The following is a 12,768-nucleotide window of genomic DNA, read 5'->3' as shown; positions in this document are numbered from 1 at the left end:
AAATTCAGGATTTTTTAAAATATTTCCTTGTAGAATTAGGAACTTAAAAACTTATGTTCTATTAAAATATGGATTATTAGCTATGATTTTATGCTATACTAATTGGTGTAACATAAACAAAAAGTAGTTTAATAAAATTTTGAATGGAAGACATTATAACTTTCTGTCATGCATGGTAAAGGATACCCAGTACAAAAGGGTTAATCCAATTTTCTGAAATATTTATTAAAGGTTTCTCGTTCATTAACAACTGGCTGATGACTTAATTTCTCCTAAAAATGATGTGCCAGTGGCTTTTCAAAGGAAATGGATGAGAGTTCAACCAAAAAAACTTCCAAGAGAAGCACAATGATTTACACATCTATGTATGGAATATGTAACACAATCATAATTTCAGGCTTCACTAGTTGTTATTTTTTATATTATTATTATTATTACAGTCCTTCAGCAATAATGTCATACAAAGATCAAACAAATCAGGTAAGTTATCAGTACAATGATTACTGTTGTTGATCAGTCAACTTGAAAAACCTTTCCTTGTGAGAAGGAGAAATTAGAAATACATTCAATGACAGAAAAGTAATAGAATCAAAATTATTAAAAAGTTTTCTAGCAAATAACGTTTATGCAAAGCTTTTAGTTTCAATATTTCTATTACACATTTTAATTTTTCTATAGCTTTAAACAACAGACTGAAATTCCAAGTTCAAACATATTTCTTTAGTTTCTGCTACTTTTAAGAGTGAAATGTTAAAAATTAATTTTCAAATTTGATTTAATTTTGAGTTTAAAAAAAAAATTTTTTCTTTACAACTTAGAGGTTAAGATTTTGAATGTTATACAATGCTTGTTATTATTAGATTATCAATTACTTGTATTCTAAACATTGTATCTAATGCACAAAAGAAAAAGCAAATGTATGGACAATATATGATTAGTATTAGTGGTTGACATCGTATTATTAATTCATTATTCTACTTTTTAGTTGCTCTAATATCTTCACCTCATTGGTTTGATTATAATTTATTACAGTACATACTTACACAGAGCTATTTTGCATATTAGCTATCTGCCATAATATCATATGGAAAGTAATGTGCTTTTACAAATAATGAGGACTTAAATGGTAGCAGTAGCTGTCCATCCTTCGAACCAAGGACTATACATATTTAGTGGTGAGAAAACACACTAAACATATCATTAACACATCTGCCACAATGTGGACATCAAGATACACATGGCTTTAACTTACCTGTTCATTTGTGGTCCTTCCTCTAGATACTAAGACAAAGTGGAAACCTGTCAAACCAAGAATTGGGATAAATACAAGAATAATGATTCCCATTATGACAAATCTGCAGTGAGAAGTAAAGGAATATACAAACATACACCACAATTCCTACTGTACTCGAGTTTAGTATTGAAATACCTTTATATCAATTCTGATTTTTTGTATTAAGCAAGATAAAATTCTGCTATATGTTAAAGTACATGAAAATGTGTTTCAACATCAAATACTTTAGTATGCAAACAAATTAAAGGTTACATTATACAGAGATTATGTAGCTAAATGTATCAAATGAGAATCAATCCCAGTTGTAAGGTAGCAAATCATTTCATACATGAGGTTAACTACAACTTGTCTTCTAATATGGTACATACACATCCATGTATACATACTGACATACACTTGCATATTTAAAACCAAATACCAACAATGATAAAACAGATAAATAAGTTTAGAACTATTAAATACCACTATATATATATCTATCTATATACATAAAGCATAAAAATCTCTGTCTGTATGTAGGTCACTACACCAATTTAAACCAAACTTTATGGAATGATAGTTTGAAAAAAAATAGCATGTTAATTGAGAGTTCACAACTCCCTCCACCCCCCATTATTGAGCATTTATTACCTTTGATGTAAATTAATGTTAATTACATTCATAAATGGTGCCACATCCTTACACCAAACAACTAAATTAATAAAATTTTCTATAACACAACATATACACAGTATGGTGGGAGGGCACACTAACGTCTTGTATATCATAAAGAAATGCAATGAAAAGAAATGGCCACCATTATTGCAACATTACATAAACCCAGGTGAAGTTTATACTACAACAGGCACCATACAGTCGATATGAAGATCAGCTCTTTGAGTTATAGCCACTTCCTACTTTGACCCGTGACCTTACAACTTTATTCCATAAGATACTTCTGTGGCCAATGACCATCAATTAATTAATACTGTGAAACAGTTTGAAAGGACATTAAGAGCTTGGTGTTGAAAGCGGGTAATGGAAAGCACCCCTACCACCACTACTTTGGCTGCTACCTCTTTGTACAAAGTCACCCTGACTATTACACAGTGTATACCATGTGCTAAGAATATACACAGTGAGTTCCTAAAGCTTGTATAAACCTTTGGGTCAGGTGATAATGAATAATGTAATAATATGTTATAAATAGATTGTGTGAAAGTTAGGATTTTTGTGTTATTTATCATAGTATCCACCTCTACATTTTTTGAAGTTCACAATAAGGACAAAGGACAGGTACCTCAGCTTTTTTTTTTTCCCACTACAAGAATATGCTGAAAGTTACTTCTTTTTTGATGGAGTTGTAAACAGTTTGATTCAGACAGTTTATGTGTGATTGCTGTCGTTTAGCTCCAAGTAACTAATGAATTTTTTTTAAGCCTGTTTGTAACTTACTTAGAAAGTCAGTTAAATTATAGTAGTTTTGGAGCATCATATCCTAGTGCTTGATATATATATATATAAAACTTTGGGTGATATGATAATGAATATGTAATAATATATTATGTTATAAATAAATTGTGTGAAAATCAGTAGTTTTGTGTTACTTATCATAGCATCCACCCCACATTCTTTTAAGTTCATAACCCAAACAAATGACAGGTACTTTAGCTTGTGCAATATAAAAATAACTGATAACACAAGAATATACTATAATGCCAAATATCTTCTTGTTAAGGTTGTTTTAATTTACATACATAATTTTCTTTCATGTTTTTTAAAACTTAAAGCTAAGTTTTATTCTCTTTTTCCAACCTTGCTTTAAATATCACAATTTTTTATATGCAATTTGACATTTTAAATACATTTTATCAATTTTAATTATAATTTCTGATATCAAGTAAGACTGTGGTATGCAAGTGTACCACATTTTCTTCCTTCTTTCTTAACAATGTTTCTCTGTGTCAAATAGATCAACTGTGTAATTTTTAGTAACAAAGCACAATCCACACAAGGTCTGGAAAAGTTGGAATGAAATATGAGGGTCTTTATGGCTTGATCTGAAGAGGATTTTTCTGTGGTATTTTTAATAGATAGTAATCAGTGTTTTTGTATCTCCTCAGAGTTAACCATCTCATCACTCTTGTCATGTTCATATATTCCAATGATTCTGTGAACACACCCAGTCTGTAGGTAGGCATGTTTCTCTTTGGCCATTTAACATTTTTATCAGCACCAATGGAAATTCTTCTTTGGCATATTTTATGGCATGCTTACTGCGCTACTAGTATTTAGTAAGAATTGCATCCACATATACTACACAGGTAGCATGTCAATCTTACATTTGCAAATATGCTTTAAATTTGATGCTTCTGCCATCTGTCCTTTAACATATTTGCAATTTTGCCAGAAGACATGCTGGTTGTCCCAACAGTTCCAAATGATTACTGGTTTTGCCAGAATCTCTAAAGATATTATTACAGTAACATAATGACCTCAGGCAAAGTTTAGTAAAAAATTTCTCCATCCAACAAAAAACAGATAAATTTGATCACCTCCAGTTCTTTTCATTTTTGGAGTTGATAAAAAACACTGTTGGATTCCTCATATGACAGTGCATATTCTGTAAAATTTGGAAGAGTTAAGGAAAATAGCGGATGCATGTCTCCCAGAGGTAACAATATCATATTAGGTCTGGTTGATTCAGAAATTTGTTGTTAATGTATAATGTTTAACAAGTTTTCATTTATTCTAAGCTTTCGCAGTTGTCAAATAACACAAGATCAAGAAGAGTCATTAAGTTGATTTCGTTCTAGCTACCTCTGTTTTGTTTATGTAGAATGGCTGTAATGTTGCACATTTTGCATGAATGTCAACAGCCAATATCCTCCAATGATAGGACAGATAACATCATGAGGTTATGATAAATCACATAAGCAAGTGCTGGTTACTATGTATAACTATGACATTTCTGGTTAAATAAAAAACATTAGATTTAAAAATTCATGTACTGGATGTTGAGTGAATTATTAGAATGAATATATCCTGAGAGAAATAGGTCAATTTAATGAATTCATGAATGAAATGAAAGACAACCGTTCAGTGTCCAGAAACAAGTACATACTGTGTTTTTGTGTCTTTGATATAAGTAAAGATTGTTTTCATTTTGTGTTACACAGTGTTTGGTCCTTTTAATTCTCTGACCAAACTGAGTTTTAGCTATATTCATTAACACAATATCATTTATCCTGCTGATCCTTTAATTATATAGCAGATCTACCTAATTTACTCTTTTCAGAAATCAGTAGTATCTGAAAATACCATAAGACAAGGAGACTTTAGTTATAAGAAGAAAAATGTTTTGATTTTCAACTAGATAAAAGAAAAAATATATATCAATACAGACACATTGTATACTACTTTAATGTTTAATCTAAAAATAGTTACATTTGATCACTAATTTGTAGAATCATAAGAATATATAAAATACACATGTAATATATAGTTTTAGCTTGGTTATAATACTTTTAATAACAGTTAGAATAGACAGAAGAGTCAATTAATTAGAGCATACCCATTCACTATAGGAATTAAGCTACCATTTTTAATAATTCTGCATACTAGCTTTCATATTCTTTTCAAAACCTACTGTTTAATGATATTCATTGAAATAGGCATTATTAAACCTAGTGTAGTGTTACCATGCAGGCTTTTGAAATTAAACAGGCATGTTTCAATTTAGTAACTGTAGAAGCCAATATATGAAGATGCAGAGTTGTTTTCAAGACATAAACTTCAACATTTTCATAACTGCAGTAGGATTGAGAATCAAATAAGATATACTGAACCATACTTGAATGAAACTGACTAACTCACTGGTGCTGGAAGTTATTGTTTTTTTAAACACAATTTTTAATGTTAAGAAAATTAACCCATTTTTACTCAATAAATGAGAGAAGCTAAAATATTCACTAACTTCATTAAAATCCAATTTAAAACTGTAGCTGTTGTTCATGAGGAGGAGCTTTTTGGTTTAAAACTTCATTTGTTACTGTCTAAACATTTGCCCCTTATATTTTGGTTGTATGATGAATATCAACAGAATTTCCAAAGCACATATACTTGAAGACGACCTTGAATGCCCCCCAGTGACATTATCACAAAATAGGCCCAAGACACCTCATTCCATACCATTAATAATCATTTTCCTATACCTCTCCTTTTCTGAATATTCACTTGTCACTGGACTTCTTAACTACATATAATTAGTATTGTTACAGACTAACAGCAGTTGAATACCATCCCTGTCCTATTTATATGTCACTCCCATACATACAGAAAGTTGTTTAAACCTGTCACTTTTCTAGAAAGGATACGTAACAATGGAAGGTGTGGATTTTAGTGAGTCATTATGATCCAGGATGAAAACAGCTGACAAAGTGAAAATGGAAATGATGTGGAAACTGAGGAAAACAAGGAACATGAAGAAATAGCGATAATTGCGTCGTCCTATGCAATTGTTCACCCATGGGCAATGGTGGTCAAATGTCTAAAAGAACAAAATATTTATTATAAAACTATTATTCACACTTTCTCAACTTCATAGCTTAAAAATATGGTTTATATCACATATTGCTACTAGTTTTTTTGTTTTGTTTTGAATTATTTAATGTGTTATTTCAGGCTCAAATGTCTTAATAGCCAATGTCTCTTCAAACCTTTATGTTCTTTCATTTTTTTTGCTTTGAAAAGAATATCAAAATTTTTTAAATCTAATTTTGCAGTCACATTTCATAGCATGCTGTAAAACATGAGTTATAGATGAAAATAGTGTGATATTCTACAACCCTTTCATGGTAATGGATACACTGTAACCTCTCAAGCAAGGAGTATATTTATATTTGAAGATGACAGGAGATTGCTGTTTTTTATTAATTTGTTTTTGAATGGGAAGAAGTTTCTTAGTTTAAAGAAGTTCTATAGAGCATCCAAGGTGTATTTGAGGATAGACCTTAATAACATGGATTTACTACCATGATAAGGGAGGGTAATAGTTAGCAAACACCTATCAAGTGTCTGAGTTGGAAAAGTATTATTATTTAGTTACTTGTTTCCCAACATGCTGTAGAATGTGACCATGAAATTATATTGAAAGCAAGTGATGAAAAAACATTAAGGTTCAAAGAGGCTATGGTTATTAAGACTAACATGAAAAACCACCATGAAGAATTTCTTCAACAGGTTAATTAGAATAAAATCTATGAAAGTGGTTTACCTCAAGTATCAAATATACACAGCTCTTTCAGTCACAATAATAATTTAAGCATAATTATTTTGTTCTAAAATTAATTAATCTTCTATGGTTTGTCTCACAAAAACACTTTGTTTCTACCTGAAATAGATTTATTATAACCTAAATATGGTGTGAATTTAAAGGCTTTGAAAAATGGATAGAACATTTTTCATACTGATGAAAACCATAACAAGCATGAACTAATAAGAATGAGTCAATCTCAATTTAAAGAAGTTTGTTGTTTTATTTATTGCAACAATAAGTAAATCTAAGTGAGATTAGTTATAGTTGTTTATATTGTAGATGGCTAAGAAAGAGAAAGATCAAACTAACATAATGTACATAATACATAAAGCAAACCAGTGTATTTAATATTTTCAGCTTAGGATTGAAACTGATAGTGATCTTAAAGGTTTTTATTTCTATAGGATTTCTCATAAATAATCAGCAACATCCCAACATTAACAGGAAGAAATAGCCTTCATAATTCAGTCACAAACTATTTAAAATGCTGTTTATATTTTCACCTCCTACACCTTCCTAAAAACACTAAAAGGTATTCATACATCACTAAAGCAAATATTGCATTGAATAACATTCCTCTTTCATTACACACACACACACGCACAAACATGTAAGTACCCAAACATAAACAGTCCTCAAAAAGAAAAGAAAAAAGAAACTACGAACTCATATCCTGCCCTCCAAAATCTGCCTGCTAATGGACTTGTAGTCTTGCTTTGTACAATTGTGGTTGATTAGTGTTGGCTTGATACACTGCAATTAGGGCTATTTCGCCCAGGCCTCAAATTTGACTTTTTTTTTGTATTTGTTAAGTTTTGCAACTTGTTTTTATGCACCTCCCAATTTAATTCTAATTATGTTTCACTTTTCTTTTGGGCTAATGACTAACTTATTTTGCTTTCATGTATCAATTTTTGTTTGTTTTTATCATAGCCAAAAAATAGAAGTGGCCCAGGCCTCTTTGAACCTCTGAAAAGGCCTGGCTGCAATAACATTTATATGACATGAGTATTATCATTAAGGTGTAAAACACTATTGTGTTTCAAGATAATATCTCAACAATATGTCTGTCCCTGTGGATATTATTAAATATCTGGGGTCAGATTGTGTGCTTAAAACTTTACTTTTCACACAGTTGGTTTGAAATGTGATCTTATTGGTGTATTTTCCTCATAACTTCATGTACACCCATTTAACTCATCTAGATCAAATGCCTTGCCTCTGTAATGCCTGGGTTTAAGTATTTTTGTTTTTTTAACTTGTCATGTCATGAGACCAACATATCTTGAGAAAACACAGTGATTACTTTCATTCACGACGTGACAGTTAGAAACACTTTTTTTCTTTTTAATACTCCTATCCTTAACATATAATAATTTTATTGTAAATAATTTACAGTTTAATAATGTACATACACTAATGATAAAAATAATATCTGATACATAAATGAAATATATAACATTGTTGTAAAGTGTTCTATCATTAACCAAGTTCTTTTGGAGTATCTGGTAAAAATAATGCTCAGCCCAGTATATTTAATGATAACAAATTAATTCATATCTTCAATAATGTTTACTACAGGCTATGCTCATGTTGACTCAAGTTGTAGGCCTAAGATCACAAAGTTCTAATAGAAATTCTGAGACTAATGGCACAAAGGCCTAATTTACTTATAAACTTACATGTAGAATTCCATGGCTATTCATTTAACAGAATGAATGGACAAATAGACATAATAACTCTCACTTTTAACACTAAAATGAATTTCTTGTTGAACACTCATTAACTACTCACTTAATACTTCCCTAACTCATTACTCAATAACTGCTCATTCATTATTCATTGATTCACTGCTTCACTTCACTTATATTGTACTCATCTTCTACTAACTATACAAATCTTTTAGATCATAGCATATTGCATCCTCCAGCAAATATTTAAATTAAAAAAGTGAAAATAAAGCTTAACAAATATTAAAGTAATGATTCTTTACTTTAAAAAGAGTTGTAAGTTACTAGAAATATTTATAAATCTGAAGTTCACTTTCAAACAAGTTTTTCATAATATTTTTAAAAACACTTGTATTTGTAACTTATGTTTCATTATGTAGTGTCCTAGTGTATTACATTCCAGGAGATGTCAACTTTTAATTATGTACACAAATTACGATGTAAAATATGGAACTTCTCACTAGAACAAAACATTGACTTCTTTATTTTATAATAGTAACAAATTACTTAATTTAAAATTACGCAGTCTATAAATATGAAATTCACATTTATCAATACATAATTTTTAGAACAAAACTGTCTATGTAATAATAGTTTCATAATACAATGTAGCTTTCTTGTTCTCAACATCATGTCTTTCAGTGTATGGTACAATAATATCTTATCTTGAAATATGACATCAGTATTAGTAAACAATATATATCAGCCACAGGTCTGTCATGCTCTGCATCTCTTGAATTGTTAATCATAGAAAAAAAATTATATATCAAAATGCTTCTTTTCTACAGTACATTATATGAAAATTATTCATTTTCTGCAATTCCTAAAGTTTCATACCAATATCAACATCAATCCATCAGATTTTGTATGTGCTGAATGGTCAATCTGAGAAACACGAACAAAAATGTTTCTCGCGTGAGGGAATTTCACAAAAAACAAAATGGGACTTCCTCAATCAGTGGAAGAAATATCTTAAAGATAGAAGCATGAAGGGAAAAATGCATAAAGAGAGGAATGTGAGTATATATATTTGTTGTTTTGTTTATACATATATATCAATCAATAAATACCATACTATGCAATACATTAATTGTTCATATGACTTAAGGACAACAGAAAGGAATGGTAGCAAAAGCATGTTCTAGAATTTCAATCATATTGTGCTGTTTCTGATTCATTTTATATATATACATGATTTTATTGTATCCTGTTGAATAAATTGATTTGAATATCCCCCTTTGACACTTCTTATAGAAATGACAACTGTCAAAAAGTGCTACTTCAGTAGTAGTTTTTTCTTGTGCCAGTAAAATTACAAGGAATGGTGGCATCCAGCAGAAAAAATCTCAGCAGCTACTTTGCAGCTGAGTATTCTAATGTGCTGTATTCACCCATTGCACTAAAAACCAAAGATTTTTGCCAACAATGCATTTTATTCAGTCTCCTTTGCTTAAAAACAAACACAATGCAATTTTTATTATTGAAGTAGCACATAGAATGACAAAAGACAGTTGTAAATGGCCATCATACTGCATATATGCTCTGATCCAAAATATGATCTCCAATATGATACTTGCCTTCAGAAATTTTTACAGTAAGTTGCTGTATGAAGTTTGTAGAAAACCAACTCAAGGTGTTTCAGGTGTTGTTCAAATGTGAATGAAAAACTAGTATCATCAGCACAAGCCTTGGAAAATTTGGTTGCTCCTGCTAAAGCTATATTCATAAAATCTTTGGAAGGTGGCAGGTACATCTTTCAGACCAAAAAGGATCACTTGAAACTGATAAAGTCCATTGTCAGTTACGAAGGCAGTTTTATGTCGACCCTCCATTTTTACATATATTTGCCAATATCCACTTTATAAATCTAAGTGTTCAGGCACTAATGTAACAGATTAAAACAAAACACCATTACAACCATCAAACAAAAACAATTTATTCAAATATAACAAATCCAAAATAAAACTTTCACCCAACTACAAATTTTATCACTTAAAAAGAACAGTAAATAAACTCATATCTGGCCAGGACTAGGTACAAACGTTAATAAACAATACAACATAAATCTCAATGTTATTAATTTCAATAAACAAAGATATTAGAAAAAAGAAACAGAACAAGAAAAAACACAATGTTCCAAAATTAAATCACTTCTCAAGTTCAATAACAATATCAAGCAATAATTCTAATTGTATCTCATAAACTAACTCATTTCCAAAATCAAGAAAGGGTTTTTATTTAGTGGTCAGACCATGAGGTTACATCTGATGTGACTAACTATTAACATAAATCTATATAATAGTTCACTATTAATATCTGTACATCACCACTAGGGGAAGCTTGTGTCAGTTTCATAACACATGCATACTCAAAATCAACATGCTCTAGATAGAAGGTGAGTTAGCACTTTAATATAACTACAAATTCATAGTTTAATTAAACAACAGAAGGAATAATAAATTAATGGTAAACAAAACCACAACAAAATAAAAGTAGATGCACTATCTCAATGTTTTTTAGTTTCTATAATTTTGAATAACTACAAATATTCTTTTCCTAGATTGTTTTATTTTGTGTATGCGTTATGTTTGTAACACCAGATAAAACACATAAAGCTTCTACACTGTTGTGAACATGGTTATAAACATGTAAAACAATACCGAATTGTCTAGAATAACAAATCTGGAAAAGTGTACACATTACACAGTATTGTTGCAAAAGGCTACTTATAAATGAATAAATATTTTAGTGTTATTAAAATTTCAAAAATGCAGTTGCCTTACATGTATTACAGTTTTCATGTATAAAGTTTAGGATTACTTTGTTTGTTTGTTTGAAGTTAAGCACAAAGCTACACAATGGGCTATCTGTGCTCTGCCCACCACGGGTATTGAAACCCGGGTTCTAGCATTGTAAGTCTGCAGACATACCGCTGTGCCACTGGGGGGCAGTTTAGGATTAAAAAAGTATCTTAATTCTAAATTACTGCATCTGAAATCAGAAGATAGGGTTTCCTCTGGCTTTTGATATTTTTGGCCAACTGATAAAACATTTGAAACAATTTTATATGTTAATTCTAAATATATTTCTATAATTTTATCCCAGAAATATTTTAGAATTGATATTTAGTCATCTTCTGATGCTTACTTAGTGTAATTCATGAAGACAAAAAATTCAAATTTTCAATTCTACACAGCCACAGATAGTTTTCCTGTAAATAAAACAAACCATTTTTTGATTTTTTTTTAGTATCCCTCTTCCCACAACAAAGAAAGTCTATATTTTTGCCAATCATCCCTTGAGAATATATTATCCATTTCTTGATTTTCAAGTGCTTCTTTTAGCTTTTGTACAAACTTTGGACCTTGGCTGAAATTTTATGATACAATATCAAGTAGTTTGATCATTTATTAATGAAAATCAGCTATAAAGAAAATTAATATATGATTGGATACTATGGATAAGAAGAATTAGAAGAATAGGAAGAATTAGTTTATCATGTAATAGTGAGTAAATGTACAGGTTTAATATTTTTTATAGTTTCTACTCTTTCAGTTCTTTTTGTTGGTGAACTGTTAAAGTATTTATATGTTTCAAAGCTGCAGAAATTTTCTTCAATGAAAAAGGTCAGAAAAGGTAAGCTTATACATTTTATAGATGGGTTGAATGGGTAAAATGGAAAACGTTTAACAAAGTATCAAATGTACAGTGTTTGGAGAAGGTTTTTGTGGTCATCAGGTAGTAGTTTACCTAGACACAGGAAGATATACACACAACATGAAACAAAGAAGTCACAGAACTGGAGATCTAGTATCAGGTATCTTACTGATATCTGGTTCTTTGTTTAAAAATATGATGTTTTTACTTTCTGATGGATAGTTTTATTGAGTTGTAATGTTTGTAAACATGAGTTTGTTTTTTTTACTATGTTTACCAAATAAGGGTAGTTAAATATTGTTTGGTGACATGGTGAGTATGATAAGCAAGTGCAAAATATTCTGATGACTGAAGTCTTTATTAAGTATTATATTTAGGTTTATTTTATTCAAACAATGTATTCATGTAATTTCTTTTTAAATACAAACAATATTAACCTTACTAGTGAATGGTGATAGTAAAAGTTAAACAAGCCACCATCATTTTATTTACAGTAGATTAGTGCAGGATTACTACATACTTCATGAAAAAACATAATGGTGACTGCATAGGTTGCAACATTTAACTGATATTAGTGATTTATTCACCAAGTATTATATTTGTGTGAAAACATTTTGCAGAAATAAAATACTATCCGAATAAGTTGTGAAGATAACCGACAGGCACAATTTTCTTTTTGCCTATACAAATGTGCTTCTAAGGGATGTGAGTGTACTAATCAATTAATAAGACCATTGATTAACTTATTACCAAATTCCACTAACTGCCTAGCTCTAGTAGCATGTGGATTT

General features: G+C 30.0%; 1 protein-coding gene across 9 annotated transcripts in view; it reads right to left on the bottom strand.

Annotated features, from left to right (window-relative positions):
- Positions 1-12,768, bottom strand: part of LOC106457564 — a 117,963-nt gene that overhangs the window by 43,051 nt on the left and 62,144 nt on the right. For all 9 annotated transcript variants that reach the window (XM_022383551.1, XM_013916996.2, XM_022383553.1 and 6 more), the window contains 2 exons: positions 5,650-5,822; positions 1,253-1,355 (listed from right to left, as the gene is read on the bottom strand). In XM_022383551.1, coding sequence (XP_022239259.1) covers positions 1,253-1,355; positions 5,650-5,822 — 276 coding nt within the window. The remainder of the gene's footprint in view (positions 1-1,252; positions 1,356-5,649; positions 5,823-12,768) is intronic.

The sequence above is a fragment of the Limulus polyphemus genome, unplaced genomic scaffold (assembly GCF_000517525.1).
Source record: "Limulus polyphemus unplaced genomic scaffold, Limulus_polyphemus-2.1.2 Scaffold346, whole genome shotgun sequence".
Lineage (NCBI taxonomy): Eukaryota > Metazoa > Arthropoda > Merostomata > Xiphosura > Limulidae > Limulus > Limulus polyphemus.
The sequence above is the reverse complement of the archived record's forward strand: the minus strand, read 5'-3'. Positions and strand labels throughout refer to the sequence as shown.